General features: G+C 44.2%; 1 protein-coding gene across 6 annotated transcripts in view; it reads right to left on the bottom strand.

The window, feature by feature from the left end:
- The window catches only part of LOC135902444 (methyltransferase-like protein 25B), a 37,265-nt gene that overhangs the window by 3,327 nt on the left and 15,805 nt on the right, over positions 1 to 18,133 (bottom strand). For 4 of the 6 annotated variants that reach the window (XM_065432513.1, XM_065432517.1, XM_065432514.1 and 1 more), the window contains exons 6-7: positions 14,427 to 14,564; positions 5,646 to 5,819 (exon numbers count right to left, since the gene is read on the bottom strand). In XM_065432513.1, the coding sequence (XP_065288585.1) occupies positions 5,646 to 5,819; positions 14,427 to 14,564 (312 nt within the window). Of the gene's footprint in view, positions 1 to 3,983; positions 4,102 to 4,394; positions 4,795 to 5,645; positions 5,820 to 14,426; positions 14,565 to 18,133 lie in introns of those variants that run through there. The other 2 variants (XM_065432518.1, XM_065432519.1) reach the window with 2 other exon arrangements.

Genomic DNA, 18,133 nt, shown 5'->3' with positions numbered 1-18,133 from the left:
CGATCGCTCTTTGTGCAGTCCTTAACTTGTTTTTGAGCATATTTGTCAATCTCCAAGTTTCTGCCCCACATGTTAGCACCAGTAAAATGCACTGATTGTATACTTTCCTTTTCAATGATAATGGTAAGCTCCCAATCAGGAGCTCACAATGTCTGCCGTATGCGATCCAATCCATTTTTATTCTTCTGTGAATTTCCTTCTCATGGTCAGGGTTCCCTGTGATTAGTTGACCTAAGTAAACGTACTCCTTCACAGAGTCTAGAGGCCGACTTGAGATCTTGAACTCTTGTTCCCTTGCCCGGTTATTTATCATTATCTTTGTCTTCTGCATATTAATCTTCAGCCCCACTCTTACATTCTCCCTGTTAAGGTCCTCAATCATTTGTCGTAACTGGTCCACAGTGTTGCTGAATAGAACAATGTCATCGGCAAACCAAAGGTTGCTGAGGTATTCGCCGTCAATCTTTACTCCTAAACCTTCCCAGTTTAATAGCTTGAATACTTCTTCCAAGCATGCTGTGAATAGCATTAGAGAGATTGTGTCTTCTTGCCTGACCCCTTTCTTCATAGGTATCTTCCTACTTTTCTTGCGTAGAATTAAGGTGGCTGTGGAATCTGTAGATATTTTCCACGGTATTTACGTAAGCGATCTGTACTCCTTGATTATGCAATGCCTCTATAGCTGCTGGTATCTCAACTGAATCAAATGCTTTTTCGTAATCTATGAAAGCCATATAAAGAGGCTTATTGTACTCTGCAGATTTCTCGATAACCTGTTTAATGATATGGATGTGATCTATTGTAGAGAATTCCTTCCTGAAGCCAGCCTGCTGGCTTCCTTTAAATCTTTAAATAAAACGGCTGGTATATATTTCTTTACATGTTGCCATTCTTGAACTAGAGCATTATGAATGAATGAACGAACCTGACTGACCCATCTCCTAGCTCACAACTGCTTTTGCAGTAAAACTAATAAATTGTAGCAACCAGCAAATTTTTGCATTAGCTCTAAATATATCTCAATGAATCCACCTGACAGCCTTGTCGATTCTACGGCAGTGGGCTTCTTCGATTATGCAGTCCCAGACTGTCCACGAACCATCCGTAGCTTCCAATCTGACTAGCCCTGACAGAAGAGCATGTCTGTCACGCGATCCAGCTGTTGAGGTACCACTCGAAAGCACCATGACCAGAAGTCATTCTCCTGGCTGCCATCGTCTGCTCATAGCTACTCATGGATATCACAACTACACAGCAAATCTATTATGGTAGCTTTTGAGATGTTGCAACCTTGGAGGCCACATTGCTGACACAACCATAATGCTTGCATAGTGGAATCGCAGCCTGAGTGTATAGAATGGTGCTTGCAAAGCGCAGTTTACATCACGCTCTCGCTCTTCGTACCACTTAACTGCTGAAGGTAAGCTCTCTCATTGCCTGAAAAATTTAAGCAGAATTCCCACATGAGTATAGGCAAAATCGCAATCATACCACGTCACTGTTCACGCGGAAGGCGTCTGCCGGTATCCTTAAAGCTCATGAGACCATCTACAAAAGGCTCTGTACACCCTCGAACCGAGCGCATGTACACTGTCTACTAATCCTGCACATCAAAAAACAAATGCTCAAACTTGGGAACAGAAGGGATGAACACATGTGAACAGTAACTGGAGAAGCTCTGATTGTTTACCATCCCCGCTACCAAAGGGAAACAGCCACATTTGCAGGATAAGCTTCCTCGCACACGAGTGTCACTCATCTGAAAGCCAAAATCCACCAATTTACTATGCACATATAGAAATGAGCATGACAGATTTCGAAGTGCATCAAGCATATGGTCCGCCAAAAAAAAAACGTTCTTCCGAAGCTGTCCAAACAAAATTGAATATGGCACAGCAGTCCCAAGTAGTCTGGGACCGTCAGGGACTTGTAATCGAAGAGGCCCAGTGGCTCAAAACAAGTTCTCATGGCTGCACACCTTGTCGCACGACCCTGTGCAAGCAGCACTCTTCCCCAAGTACAGGTATTCCTCCTATGTCAGTTATGAACAGCATCTTCCTCCACAAATGCCTCCTTTACTAGATGCCTGCAGCATTGCTTGTTTTCCCATAGAAGTGGAGGTTCCGTACCGTAGTTCAGGGTAGTCGCAGAAAGACAGTGCTCACAGCCGACAGTACTTCTTGTTGTGGAGGAAGTGATGACTACAAAGCCAGCACATGCTCAACCAATGGCTTGGCGAGAAACCATGGGTCCTGCCTCCGGGATTCCAACTGATGGCACTATAGCCTTGGAGGCAGGGGCTCGTAACTCAAGTTTCGAGCAGCCACCACAACTAGCACTTGCAGACGACAGTGGTGGAGAGGAGGAAATAGGAGAGGGACCAGAACCAGCTTCTCGGCTCACGTGGCAGGCATCTTTGAAGGAGGCATTGCCTCCATCTTGGTATGATTGCAAAAGAAGGGTTGTGCTGCTTTATCACTAAGTGTACACCCGCACTGCAGCGAGGTTTATGTGCTGCACATCTAAATGAAATGTGCTACATGACCATGCTAAGTGATATTCTCAATCTCATGAAGCAAGTACTATTTCACAGATGTCACGTTAAAGGTTTTGTGCCTTGAAGTCCTGAATTAAAATCTGTAAAACCGATTGCACCTCATTTTCATCTTGAAGGAGACTAGTGAGCCAATAATGCACAGCCATAAAATTGGATGCAGTCTAAAAAATTACAATTATTCAGCGGAAAACAAAAAAAAACTTTCAGAATTGTTTGCAGTTCTGGGTTCCTCAACAATTCGAGACAGTGCCAGTAAGAATTCAGCTAGCTCTGCATAGCAAAAAAGTGGGAATTTGTATTTTTAAATGCTCTGACTGATCCACTCATTCGTTGTCAGCCACATCGCCTACGTAGCCGCCTACCACAACTGGTACGTTGCGGAAAAGAACAAGATCAACACGCTCGTAAGGAAAATGTACAAGATCGCCCTTGGCCTCCCGGAATTGACGAGCACCGAGCTCCTGGCTCAGCTGGGCATATACAACACCATGGAAGAAATAGCCGAAGCACAACGCATCTCGCAGTTCGAACGCCTGTCGACCACCACGATGAGAAGGTACATTATGAACACGCTCGGCATAACGTACCACAACCAGCACGGCCAGAAAATGCAAATCCCCAACAAAATCAGAGACACCATTACGGTGGCAAACATGCCAAGAAACGTGCACCCCGATTACAACCGAGGTAGAAGAAAGGCAAGAGCCGAGGCTCTGCTCTGTTCATTTGGCAGGGAGAGAAACGCGCGCTTTGTCAACGCAGCCGAATATCCGCTCGGCCAAAAATACACCACCGTAGTCATATACGCAGAGTCCGAAATCAGAACCACATGCAGTGTATACACCAAACACTCAGAAATAGCGGAGGAAGTAGCGATTGCACTGGCCCTCGCAGAACAGGAATGCGAAGTAGTACTAAGTGACTCGCAAACGGCAGTAAAGAATTACACCAAAGGTCGAATTTCTAAGGAAGCCCTGTCTATTCTGGCCAAAGCGGGCAGATCCAAAACTGCGAGCTCGAGGATCATATAGTTCCCCGCGCACGTCGCCACGGAAGGCAACGTGCTCCCGAACCTTAATGAGACGATGCAAGACATGACCCGCCGCGCCGAACAGGGCAACGCCTCTCGCACGATAGCGAACGCTTCTCGAGCAAAACAGGACAGGCTCACCAGATACAACGACATAACCAGTGCATATTTGAACGCCAGAAGGATATACCCGCCGCCGAGTCCCAAATTGAATAGGAGGCAGGCCGTCGCCTGGAGACAACTCTATACGAACACCTTCCTTAATCCATTCCGTCTGAAACGTATCTTCCCAGATAAGCGTCAGGACGACACATGCAAATTGTGCCAGGAAGGACCAGCAACACTCAAACACATGCTGTGGGAGTGCAATGCAGTTATAGGAGACATGGCAGTTACTCCGGAGACCCTTTCGTCGAGGTGGGCTGCCGCTCTGCGCAGCTCAGACCTCGGAATCCAGACGTGGGCAGTCCAGCAAGCCCGTGAGGCGGCGTTGAGGCAGGGCCTTGACATTCCCCTGTGGGAGACCCGAGCCCAGGTCGCATTAAACCTTGCCGGACATGCAAGAAAGTTGTATCCATCCATCCATCCATCCGACCTTAGATTATAGCAATCTACCCATGAACACTATTCTGAAAGAACATCTGCAGTTTTAGGCAAAGGCTTAGTGTGTTATGGCTACCATCATTGCAAAGGTCATTTTCCTCTCTCTTCTATAAGCTCAAGTGGCAGAATTAAGGGTGTGAGGGAACATATGCAGGAGCTGATTTGAAAGTAACAGATCTTGGGTACCGAATGCAAAGCGACACGATTACAATTTGCCAGCTGATTCCCTATGACATGCAGCTTCTCAACTGCTAGTTTTGGTGTTTGTTGAGCTCCAAGGTCACTTTGCCATTTTTATTGCGCACATTTGCATCGATAATATGGCCCTAAAGTTTGGCACATGTCATGGCTTTAGAAAGCAGCACTTTTCTTGAAGTCAAAGAGCATTGCATGCAGCAGGCACCCGACAACATGTGAAAGTTGCTTGCATGCTGGGCTCTTCAGGACGCCACAAGAGATTGATGCAATGTCTTCTTCCTCCATGCTGAAAGAACCTGTTAGGCAATCTTTAGTTATGCTTAGAACTGCCACAGAATGCTCGCCTAGAAAGAACTCCGAGTGTGCTTGAGAAGTTGGGAACTGTCTGTGGAGTGCCTGCAGCATACTGCAAATTCAGAAAGGAGCCTTAAAGAGTGCATGTCCAGGGTGAGAGCAAACATGGCAGAGAGTACAAAAGCGGCCAAAAGAAAGTGGAAGCTTGAAGCCATTATCCTAGAATAACAATGAAGACAAGAAGGCCTTACAAAAAATTTAAGAGAGTTTTAGAGGCCATGGATGTGGTACAAATAAAGGGCATGGTTCTAAATCTTTGAAGTTATTTTTCTCATTTTGCTTCCTTTATTTTAGCAATGTCTGAGTTTACAAAACATATAGTTTCAGGTTGGTAAACTTAATTTTAGGAAATTTTCAGGGGTTAAATTTTTTCTAAATTTTACAACTGGGAAGCCATATATTTCTCAATATTGCTTTCTGTCATCTGAAAAATTGATTTCTTTTTAGTTATTGGTTTAAGTGAAAATGCTGTGGTCTTGTAATGCAGAACTCTTTTTTACAAAAATGTTCTGAAATACAAAAGAAGAGTAGCTCCGCGATTGTGCATTTTGGTTGTTCCTAAAATGATATGACACAAGAGAAGAAAAAATTTTCTTTTAACCATAGTCGTTTACAGGTGAAAGTTTATCTCTTTTCAAAATTAAGACAGAGCAATCATATTTGGCACAGAGTCTTATACCCTTGCTATAAACAATGTACCTAATTTTCACTGAAGTCAGACCAATTAGTCAAAAGTTGGGTATCTTGAACCATGTCCCTGCTTAGGAAGGCATGCACTCAAGCAAGTGTAGCAACGTAAAGAAGGAAGGCCCTTAGTTCAACAAAAACTAGGGTAACACACAAGCTGTTAATGCGTAAGGCTAAATCTACTCGTAGCTAGCCAATACAATACAGTACACATACACTTTTGGCATGCAACTTCCAGTAGGGCCCTGAAGAGTAGGTGACATGGTTCCCGGTCAGGTTGCCAGCTGTCCCGCAGTTCCTGACAAGCTAGGCGTAGCCCCTGGTATTGAATGCCAGGGCTAAGCCACCGGTCACCCAAGCTGGTCAGCTCACGGCTCAGAGGAAAGTAGTCTGCAGTGAAGTCAAGCAGAGGTTATGACTTTTAGATTAAACCCAACTCCAAAGTTTTTAGAACATGAAATGTGTGAAAAGATCCAAATTTTCTTATGCTTGGTTTTGGAGCCTTAAGTTGAGATGTGCACTGTAGTGATGACATGCTCCAATGCAGACTGCAGCTTTCAATTTCAGCATGCAGATTTGGTTTTGAGGAAGCTTTTTACATTACTCATATTTCGTAAACACTTGTCAATATCGAACAGCGCCGGAAGGCACAATGCATGGATGTGAAACAAGTTCGCAGCACTGAATTGCCAACGTCGACATTACCAGTAACTACTGTAGCTGCAATTGTCTTCACAAAGAAAGTACTTTGGAGCATAAGCATGACCTTGAAGAACTTGAAATACTAATCTTAAGTCTGGTCGCTCTTACTAAATGTGCTTCATGTAAAACCTTGATGGGCTAGTTTGTGCATTTCTGTTAGCATGATAGACTGCATATAAGCATGATCACAGAATTAAAAATGGACAGGACATGTGGTCATGCTGCTCACGTTTCCTTGTGTGATTATATTTATATGCGTAGTCAATCATGCCAATAGAAGTGCTGGACATAAAGCAAATTTCGGAGTTTAAGCAGTAGCCCACCTTCTTAAACATGCTGTTCAGTACTGTTGTGTCTCAACACCACAAAGGCGTTAATTTGACGTTTTCCACGAGTCAAACCACCACCCATCCATCAGCGCCTATCCAGAGGTCAACACCATGTGGACACCAACTCTTGATGGGTCTCACAAAAGGCCCTCGCCCCTGGCAGCCTGAGTGAAGGATGAAAAGGAGGGGAACGACGTCGACGACCTGAAAGGCATAGGTTGCTTTCTTGCCACATATTCCAAACCAGTCGCTTCGGAAGCGGAGTTACAGCGGGTTATTGTGAACGCGGGCATGGATCACAACGGAGTCGACGATGGTGGTTTGCTGCTGGACGGTCTTCAGATTCCTTAGTCGACTCGCCTAGGGAAAACGGCGGTAATAAAAGCGGAGACTTCTCGAGAGTGAACAGAGAGTCCTGATATGAACTCTGACATTTAACTTGCTCTTGCATGGAGTGGGCTTCCGTAACTGGAGCCGTGTAACTAAGCCAATAAACCCTTTTTCCTACATTTTCTACAACCGCATGTAGCAGTCGATGAGCTTGGTGGATTCCTTGCCCTAACGCCACCCTTAGCCGCAACAATACCGTAGCACAGTGTGAAGCAAGTTATTTCCACATACACATGTACAGTCACATGCACAGTCACATGCACAGTCAAATGCAATATCAGCTGCAACATGATGCTCATGGTTGAAGGCATCCCAAGAGTACATGGCAGCGCCGACACAAAAATTGGTTTCACAAATGCCAGTAATTGGAAGAATCTTTATTTCTCCAATTTTTCATACGTCGGTGCCGGCATGTAGTCTTCAACTACAAGTATTATGTTGCAGGTCGTATTGCACCTGATTGTACAGTGCTCAGTGATTTAAACGTGATAATTGGCCCGCATGGCTGCCAACGCTTTTTTTGCCACTGAAGAATGCTGGGGAACTAAGTGCACCCACAATGTCCCACAAAAGCCCTTGCTTTCATTGTATAACGCGATCCATCAGCTCAATGTCCCCAGTGTCAAGAGGTGGTTGAAAAAGCACCGGCCACTGTGCAGGCTGGCTATCAGGTTTGAATCACTGAGCACTGTAACACCCTCAAAAGTGCTTTTTGGCAGGATAGCAGGTTCCTACTGAATTTCGTAGTGTATTGAGCAAAATGTACACCGCAAGGTGTGGAAAAAAGTAGAGACATGTTTTCTTTCCTCTCATGGTTCTCTTTTTTCCTGCACTTTGTGGTGTAAATTTCAGAGTTTTGTAATAGTTTTGTGTAAACTACAGAGTTTTGTACACACCGTTATGCCTGGCACTCTACTCTGAACAGAGGTGCTTCTCCAGTGAGTGTGCTGCCTTGAATAATGTTTCTGTCTCAACATTTGTTTGTTGCATAATAGCTTACAAAGATGTGAAGGCCTCAAAAGTGGTGATCCCCTTTAGTCAGCTGCAGCTAGCCCACATTCCCAACACCGTAACTCCCAAAGGCCAATTGCCCCGCCTTGACAATCGTGAGTGGATTGACAAAATGTCATCAGCCCTGCTTCTGGCAAAGAATATGGTGAAAGAACCCTTGGGATATCCTAGGGGGCCTTGAGAATCTAGTTGTTATTTAAGCGAGGAACACGACGCTATCGCAGGCTTTTCTCGTATGGGTGATTCCATGAAGGATCAAACATGCATGTCCGCTTAATATGTGTGTTTTGTCTGGTTTCTTTATATATCATGTAAGAATATTCAAACTACACAGAACCGAAAATTTTTATCCCGGAAAGCATTCCCAGTAAGCCAAAAAAATACTTGAAGGTGGCGGCGTGAGCATCCTCCTATTGCTTACCACAATATTTTCCGATTTCACGACCGAATTAAATACAAAATAAAAACGTAGTGTTGAAAAACCTTTCTGCTCATTTTAGTATGCTTCACAGTAAATTAGTTGGGTACATTTTTTATGCTGTCCACAAATTTTAAAAAGATGTCATACATGGCCCAAATTACAAAAGTTTTGTAACTTTGATGTGTCTTGGCGGGTTTTTTTTATTGCACAGAAACTTGAAAAAAGTGCCAAACATAGAATGTTCTCCTTGCAACATTTATGCAAAATATTATCTTCCTACATGAAACATAAAAGAAGAAAAAATAGTGGTTTTTTCGAAAACTCAAAAATAAAAACAAAAACTCCGGTTCCAATTTTTGAAAAAAATTTGTATGGAAGTTCACTTATGTCGGGCAAAACATGGGTGCGATAACATGTTTCTTCATTTGCTTTATTCACAAAATATAATGGGCCAAAGTGGCACACGAACATGCTGGCTTCAGTACCTTTGCTGGTTGTCTGTCAGTTTGCACGATATGCAGATCTAGTTCTAATTTCTTTGCTTCTTCAGAACTTCACTCTGGCAGCTTGTTTTCAACAAAAATGTATTGTTAGATTTTATTTGTGTGTAACGTAGTTGTGTAGGAGTGGGGGGCTGCTAAAGTGCTAACGTGTACCGAGTTTGCAGCCTATAACCTCTGTGAGCATCGCACTTATGCATCCATTATTCACTTGTCAACAGCATGCATGACACCACGAGTGCATGTAGTGGCTGACTTTGCCAAAACCCGTCTTGTGTACACAGTAATCGTCTGTAAGCGGCAACAGGGCATCCGTAAGCGACAGGGTGTTTCCATAATCAGCAGGCGTGCCATTATGGAGGTGCTACTTCACTGCCTGCTCCCCATCCCCCACGTGCAACGGATATTGGAACCTTCTTCGGCACCACCGCATGCAACTCACACTGTGCCTTTCTAAAAACTTATCCGAGTCATTTCCCGAGCTGGTTATTTTGTTTCCCGTTATCACATGTTTTCCGCGTCACTTACAGATAACGTCTTCCTGTCTTACCTCGACCTTCACTTCTGCATTTCAGCTGTCCAGAAAAGTGCGCTGCGGCATGACTGAGCCAAAGTTACCTAATTAGTGATGTTTTGTCAGCACCTTGCTGGTGCACTTTCCCACGCTGAGAACAGCACAGGTCAATAGTGGTGCCAGATGGACATTGTCCTTCGAAGCATGCCCCTCACATTTTCACATTGAAGAGCTTTAGATGGCCTTGTCCACAAAACATGAAACCATGAGACATTCTGGAGGCTCAGTCACAACAGCGGCGCAGAAAGAGCAACAGAAAGAGTGCAGTGCTCTTCAGTATAAATGTTTTGACTTGGTCTAGCTGTTGACTACACACGATGCATGCAGCTTGTAGCTCAATCTGAGTATTCTGTGCCGATTATTTACACATTCACAAGAAGATTGCTAAGCAAAAACATTTTTCGTTATGTAAACATTTTGGGTGTTGCCTCCCTGTGGAAGTTACTGCCAGAGGTTGAGGATATTCGCAACACCGATGAGGTCTGCCAGCACTGCCTTATGTGCCTCAAGGAAATCATGTAACCTTGTGACACTAGCGATGAAGTAGATGCATTCCTTTGCATTCCTTCAGGAAGAAGCAATTGACAACTTGAACAGGTACGTCCACCTTTCTTCTGATGTTTCACCACTGAAGCCACCATCTTCCATTCACAAACACAGCAGATGATTTTACAGAAACAGAAAACAAGCCGAGATTGCAAGTATATTGGCGACGAAGATACGCTCAACTTTAAGCGCTGTATACAGAAGTGTCGGTACACCTGAACTGTCTGTGACAGAATGTCATGCATGCGCTGGCTGGTTAAATGGCTTGAAGCAAGCGTACGAGGCTTCAAGGTCCTAGAGAGAGCCCCTCTGCCTCTTAACCATTGTGCCACCAAAAGTCGAAAACAACCACGTTCAAGAGGCAAACCCTGCTGTCATAACATACAAGCTTAGAAAGGCCCGAAATTGGCCTAAGTAGCATATGTGGTCACATTCTGATCCATACATGAAATGAAAATTAAGCCCATCGGATGTACAAGCTGCGCTTGACTACTTCACCAAGGACGAACTTGGGTGCTATCAGCAGAGCCTGTGAAGAAGAAGGACGTTGTATCAGTCATCACGAATGGCCAGAGAAAGTACGTCTCAAAGTGGTTTATGACAAGTTCTATCCGCGAGACATTAAAGATGTTCAAAGCAGCTCACCCCGAAAGTGCGATCGCCCCGTCAAAGTTTTACAGCCTGCGTCCAAAATGTGTGCTGCTCGCACCACAACAAGGGGTTTGCGCTTATTGTGCTAATGACAACCTGTGTGTCTCCACGCTTGAGAATGTAACCGGCATGGAAATCTCATTGGAAGGCATGAAAGCACTGTGCCTTTGTGGCACCCCAACCACAGATTGTATGCTAGGTGAATGCGAGCGCTGCCCATGGAGTGAAAGCCTCACTTTGGCCAGTCTGGAAATGGTCAATGAGGACGAGGTCACGTTTGCTGTTTGGGAAAGCGATGACTTGATCAAGAAGACATCGTCTCCAACCCTTCTTGTGAACGAGCTTGGCATATGGGTGACCAAACGGATTCCTCACGAATGCATATGCCACACTCAAGCTGCGCCATAAATGTGAGCAGCACAAAAGCATTGTTCTGCATTTTGATTTTGTAGATAACTGAACTGTCCTTCTCTCAGATGAAACACAATCGTACCATTGGCGCAAGAAAAAAAATCTCCAGTTTCACCTGTGTCGCCGCAACAAGAAAAGCAACACACAACTTTGCTGTCATAAGCGATGACATGCATGACGACGCAGCGCACGCCTGCTAGACCCTAAGTAGAGTGCACGAAGTCTTACATGAAAAAAGCAGCCATCTGCTGTCACGTAACATACATATCAGCGTTGGTGCAGCGAGCCATTTTAAAAATAGGTAGCAACTGTATAAGTTTTGCCACTCCAAGTATACCTCCACTAGGTGGATATTTTCCGCTACCAGGCATGGGAAGAACACCTGTGACGATGTGGGCGGACTCCTTAAGCACCAATCTTCCCTGCATAACCTGAGGTCTCGAAGGGCCGCCTCAATTCAGTCGACACGTGAGATAGTCTCCCAACTTAGCGGCAACATCAAGAATGTGGCCCTGCTCCATGTGCCTGCTGCAGCCGTCGAGGAGCAAGTCAGTGGAGTGGAAGTCAGTGCCACTTGTGCCGGGAATTCAGTCATGGCATGTGTGGATGTGCGCCCGCGATCAGTCAAGCGGACATGCACTGTCCATTGCAAGAACTGCACCTAGCCTGCTGACTGTGATGAAACCCTTTTAAATACTAACTGCAAAGGACGTGCAATAAGTTTGTTCGAGCACAAGTAGTGTCGAGTTTGTTCTCTCTTGTGTCCCAGAAAACAAAGCAGAAAACATGTTCTCTGTTCTCGCCACAATAATAAGCCCAGGTAAACTTTCCTTCATTTGTGAAAACTGTTGCCTTTTCCTTTTTAAAAGAAAGTAAATGTTAACAAACTGGAACAAGCCATCACAGCACTAAAGCTAGCATGCTCAACATGGGCCACTTTGGCCCATTATATTTTGTGAATAAAGCAAATGAGGAAACATTATTGCACCCACGTTTTGCCCGACATATGCAGACTTCCACCCAAAATTTTTTCCGAAATTAAAACCGGAGTTTTTTACATTTTACTTTTTAAGGTAAGTTTTTTTTTTATTGTTTACTCAACTACATTTTTTCTTCTCTTCTGTTTCATGTCGGAAGATAATATTTTGCATAAATGTTGTAAAGAGAACATTCTATGTTTGACGATTTTTTCAAGCTTCTGTGTGAAGCAAAACTTTTTGTTGGGCTAGTTGGTGCATTACTGAAGTACTATAGCACCAAACAGATGACACAACAAGAAGAGACACGGACGAGCGCTTACTAACAACTCATGCTTTATTGACGGAAACACATAATATATATACACAAATTTGGCGGCGCAACTCGCGCATTGTCAAAACATCACATGGTAAATGGGCAAAAGGCGATAGAACCATTGTGAATATGACGTTCGTGAAGATGACATGTAGTGTACAGGGCCAAATGACTATAAATGATAATGGTTACGCGATACACAAACACCGCCGTAAGGGAGTACCCCCTGAAAAACTAAAAGATTAGGAATGTTCACCAGGCGCGGACGGCGCAGCAACATGCACACAGATTTAACTATGGGCTTCTAAAAATGACATCTCACTTTTATAGAGAATTTTCTATGGTTCGCTTACGCATTCAACGCCCTTCCTTTTAATGTGGAAGGCTTCCTTCAGCTCGCGGGCCACGCTGTCTCGACTTCTGTCCAGAATGATGGTCTCTCTTAGGCGAGTGAGATGTCTTTTAGTTTTTTAGGGGGTACTCCCTTACAGCGGTGTTTGTGTATCGCGTAACCATTATCATTTATAGTCATTTGGCCCTGTACACCACGTGTCATCTTCACGAACGTCACATTCACAATCGTTCTATCGCCTTTTGCCCATTTACCATGCGATGTTTTGACAATGCGCGAGTTGCGCCGCCAAATTTGTGTATATATATTGTGTGTTTCCGTCAATAAAGCATGAGTTGTTAGTAAGCGCTCGTCCGTGTCTCTTCTTCTTGTGTCGTCTGTTTGGCGCTATAGTACTTCACTTCTGTGTGAAATAGAAAACATACCAAGATGCATCAACGTTACAAGATTTTTTCTGATTTGGGCCATGTCTGGAATTTTTTTGACATTTCTTTCGTTTGTGTGCAGCATAAGAAAACTAATTAATAACAATGACTAATTAAAGTAATAAAATAATTAATCTAATAACTAATTAGGCTAATAATTGAACTAATTAACTGTGAAGTGCATTAAAATGAGCAGAAATGTTATCTGACAGAACTTTTTTAGCTTGAATTTAATTCGGCCATATAGTTGGAAAATATTGTGGTAAGCACTAGGAGCAACTTGTGCCGCCATGTTCAAATATTTTTTTGGCTTGCTGGGAATACCTTTCGGGAATAAAATTTTCAGTTCCATGCAGATTGAATATTGCTACATGACATATAAAAAAACAAAAATATTAAGCAGATATGCACGTTTGATCTCTCCTGGAATCACCCTTCTGATTCTCATTATGTAAATTACTGTACATAATGCTCATTTTCTTGTTCCTCCAAACGTCTCATCTGGCACCCAACACGGCCCCCACCCTGAAGTATCTGAGGTTGCTCAGACCTCTGATTTCACAACATCCCTTCATCTAAAAAAACAAAGCCATGTCACACATAGCTGCGTCTGCAACAGGAATGCTTAGTCAGTTTCCTGATGCATCAGCAGGGCTTGAAGTATCTGGAGAGAGATGGGAATCCATTGCCTTTATATCAGTTCTGTAGTGCATGTGCTCTGCCTACTTATCCTAATGGCTGTCTTTCCAACATTGATTATGCATAATGTTTGTATAACTCTTTCACAGCCAACAGTTGTTAGTGCTGCACACTACGCTAAAGCTGTGCAGCCACGTTGCATCCACAGCATGAAGTGGTAACCGTTATGTCACTGTGAAGATAAATGCAAAAGGTTTTGAAGAAAATAAGGCACTGCAAATGCCCACTGAAAGTGAGAGCTTCCCCTCTGAAAATGTGATGCTCCAGCAAACTGCACCAAGGCAACACAAACCAAGCATGAGCAGTAAAAGCAGTAATGGCTTATGGAGCACCTATAGTGGTTTATGCCACAGTGGACAAGTACTGTAAAGCAGCAAAAGGGTGCTATATGAGAAGTGGAATAAGTACAGAAATCCTTTGCCCTGAGAAACTGACTGCAGCATCTTGTGACAATAGTGCAGGCTGGCTATGTCATCCCAGAATGTTTAAATGCTGATATCATCATTGCAGCCTATGGCAGACAGCCGTTCATTGTCTATGATGTGATGTGAGTCACGCATACAACCCCCCCCCCCCCCTCCCATTTTTTTCACTCTCCTTATATGTTTTGCTGTGTGTTAAGAAGCAGCTAGTCAAGTAAGTGTGTTTATTGCCAGCGGAAATCGTGAGAGACGTGACACAGAGACCACTTACTGTGCAGTTGGGTAGCCTTGTGGTAGCAACATCCAATGCACACCAAGGCTTCAAGCTCTGGCAGCGCATGAAACAGCCGCATCAAGCCAGGACTCAGTTGGCCGCAGCCATGCAGTGACACCAGGACATAACGATTCTCTGCGAAACCAAAGGCAGTTCATAAAAAAACATTCAAGCAGTATTACATGAGATGGCCGCTTGTTGTCACTATTAAAATTAATTGATTAATTTGCCATTGGTTGAAGGGATTTAACATCCCAAAGCAATGTTAGGACGATGACAGGCGCTGCAGCGGAGGACTCCTGATTAATTTTGATCACCTGTGGTTAAATTAACCTGCAGCCACAACGCAGTACACAAGTGTTTTTGCATCACACCCCCAATGGCGGCTGCTACAGGCGGCGATTTAAACTGCAACCCCACAGTCTGCAGCAGAGTGTCACCGCCACTGAAACTCTGCAGTAGGCTATGGTTGCCAAGGGCAAATGAGAGGTTCTTCTCCTTTTCTTTTTTCGAGACAGCACAATGTTCAATGCAAATAAAAAATACGCAGCTACCATTTTTATAACTTAGTCACGCATTCTTTGTTGGCACAATTAGTCATTCAATTGGAGCTAACGAACACATTATTATCATAATATACTAGCCACCAAGGCGTGAATAAACAGATTTTTGGCAGGATTAAAAAACACAAATGAAGCACTTCAGATATAACTCTTAAGGATGTTTTTCTGTAGGCTAAGAGAAAAGCTTGAAAAGTTAGACAATTTAGTATCTCTTGATTTCAAGGGTTACTTTGCTGATCTAAGAAGGTACAATTATTTGGTTCAAATAAAGGTTGACAACTTTCTTTCAAATATAGAAACCAAATCAACTGTTGCTTACATCATCTCATATAATTTAGATTTGACATTACTTGGCAGCATGGGCATCAAAAATGTATATAGTACTACCAAAGTGCAGCCATAAATTTCATATGCAGGTAAGAGGCACCATAAAGTGAGCCCAACGGATGTGTGTGCCTTTAGTAGCACTTTATATAATTCTATGCTGAACTGCCAAAAGCATGCAGCACCCATACATTGTTGCTGTTAGAGGAGCAGAAGCCTTTTGTCAGGCTACGTAGCCTTTAGCCTCTGCACCCGTTGCTGTAAGCAGGCAGGACAAATAAACTTCAAACCCTTAAAGGGAAGCTGAAGAGTTTTCCAGAAAAAATGAATGAAGAGCTGTACGTAATGGTTTTCAATCCTCCGAATTCGAATATCGCATTGAAATTGAGCGAAAGAAAGTGCAAACAGATTTTATTTCGACGAAAAGTGAAGCAGCAGACTCGGGGCAGCTCGCGCGCCTCGTTTCCACCCGTGATTGGTAGGTTGCCTCGAGACGTCAACAATGGTGTTCGTCCGGACCGCCTGCTGCCACCATACAGGAAGCACGGTGCAAGATGGTTTGGGTTTGGCGCTGTGGTTTGGTGAGACGTTAATGGTAAATTTAGACAGCTTGCGTTTCTCTGAGGAGTTCGGTGTTGCCCCCTACATGTACGTAGCCAGCCTCTCCAAGAAGCAAAAGATGCTGGTAGCAAGCAGTGCTTTCGACGCGAACGAAAGCGAAATGTTAGCATCTCCTCGTGCTAGAAATGTTCTTTGGTGAGCATGTTTTTTGCAAAGCTGTATTCAGCGATCCAGTGAGTTCGTTTCCGGGCAAACAACTGTACTGCTATGTTCCTGCATGCCTCCTCGTAGAACATAAGCAGGGATGCGATCGTCGGCACTTGTGCGCTGCCCCAAAGCTGTCGGCAATCTACACAGACAGTTTACATGCGGGAAAAGTTTTCCGACTTTTGTAGCACGTGTAGTTACTTCATAAGCGCGCCATCCGCACGCTACTCATAACTGGAGTTGTAAAGGCGGCGAATTCCGTTGTCTACGTAAGACAGCCGGTTTCTCTCTGTGCGCGAGGGGGAGCACAGCGTCCTGGTGTGCGGCAGCTTTCAAACACATGCAGACTTTACTCTTGCACTGCGTTGTGGTGCATGCACGCTGTTTCACATCACACATGCGAGTAGAAAATTAACGGCGGTTTGCGACGAAACCTGCATCAAGGGTGGGAGGTAAACATGTACCTTCCGTTCAGCGTGCTAACACGAAGGAGCTAGCAGTAAATAAAAATCCAGGTTTTGACGAGTTTATTTATTCAGAAGATCTTCCAAGACCAGTTACCATCCATCCGTCCGCCCGCACCCATCCAGCCTTTGTGCGTTCATTGGCCTGACCTTTTCACGCTGCGTTTAGAAAGCTTGCTGGCAGCAAGACATACTCATTCACACATTATTGATAAAATCTTGTAGTAATCGTCGTCATGGAAGTGGTTAGAGCACAGTATTGTTGTTCTTGAGCGCCTGAAATTATTTCGACTCACAGCAGACTCCCACTTAGCTGCAAGTTTCTTGTCTTGCGGGAAGTAACGGAACATCATCGCGGCAAGAAGATGCGCTCCAATGTTTTGGGCTAGTAACATGTAATACAACGTCATTAAAAAATATATGACTGCATTGGTGTCTAAAAGTAGTTCTGCACCAAGAAAAATTACTGGATGGAGAGAAGTGAGTAGCAGGTATCCTATAGCAAAGTGTTTATTTCTCTTGCCTTATGCTTCCCGAAACTCCTGGATACCATGGAGGACCATCACCCTCGCACCATCTGCACCACAATCGTCGCGTGACTGTCGCAACCGCTGGTGTTCGTGCAACCGTAGGCTGAACAGAACCCCGACATGATCAGCCTACCACTTCAATTGATGCTGCACATGTCAGCTACCACTCTACATACGCACAAACAAAGGAATGCAGGGTCGAGCGAAGGCGATTATGAAGGCACGCACGCAGAAACAAGCGCGATCAGGCACCGTCGCGGTGGCTGCTAATGAACGGAACACCAGTGCAGATGTCACTACGCCGCGGTTTCCAGTCTCCGCTCGCATCGTCCACGGCGGCAGCAGCAGCGCGCGTCGCTCGACGGGGGGCGGAGTGACACCGCAATTTTAACCGGAGATTACGTCGTTCCTAAGTGAAAAGTCCTACCCAAAATTTTACCTGCATGGTTTACAAGGTTCCCACATCCATATATGAGCATCTTATTGAATTCGACAGACTCTCCAGCTTCCCTTTAAGAAGCTCTGCAACACCTTTTGGAAGTGGTAAGCAATTTTGCTTATCCGCTAGACAATAAGGTCATGTGAGCACCGGAGGCAAACACACTTCTTATACTTTGCAGGCATAACAGCAGCTCCAAAAACACGCACACAAAAGAAAGGAACACTGACAGATCCGAACAATTGCTGTCTATTAGTGCTCCTTTCTTTTGTGTGTGTTTTTTGACGCTGCTGCTATGCCTGCAATAAATGACGAACGTGCCCAAGAACTTGTTTTACTGATGTATACTTATACATTCATCTAGGAGCCCACAATATTGCTCAAAGAGCCCTACCCTTTATTTCAACTTCTCAACACCTCCACCACTTCTTTCCTTAGTATCAATAAGGAGTAAACACGATCGCTAATGGAGAGATTTCCTTAAATGCCATAACAAGCAGTGCACGCAGCAAAAGCAGAAGTGGAGATGAACTTCACTAGACCAGAAATTCAAGCTTAGTTCGTTGGTTATTCGTGGTCACCTAATAAACAGTACATAAAACAAGAGATGTAACAC

Source organism: Dermacentor albipictus, chromosome 4 (genome assembly GCF_038994185.2).
Source record: "Dermacentor albipictus isolate Rhodes 1998 colony chromosome 4, USDA_Dalb.pri_finalv2, whole genome shotgun sequence".
Classification (NCBI taxonomy): domain Eukaryota; kingdom Metazoa; phylum Arthropoda; class Arachnida; order Ixodida; family Ixodidae; genus Dermacentor; species Dermacentor albipictus.
Note: the sequence above shows the minus strand (reverse complement) of the source record. Positions and strands in the feature narration are given on the sequence as shown.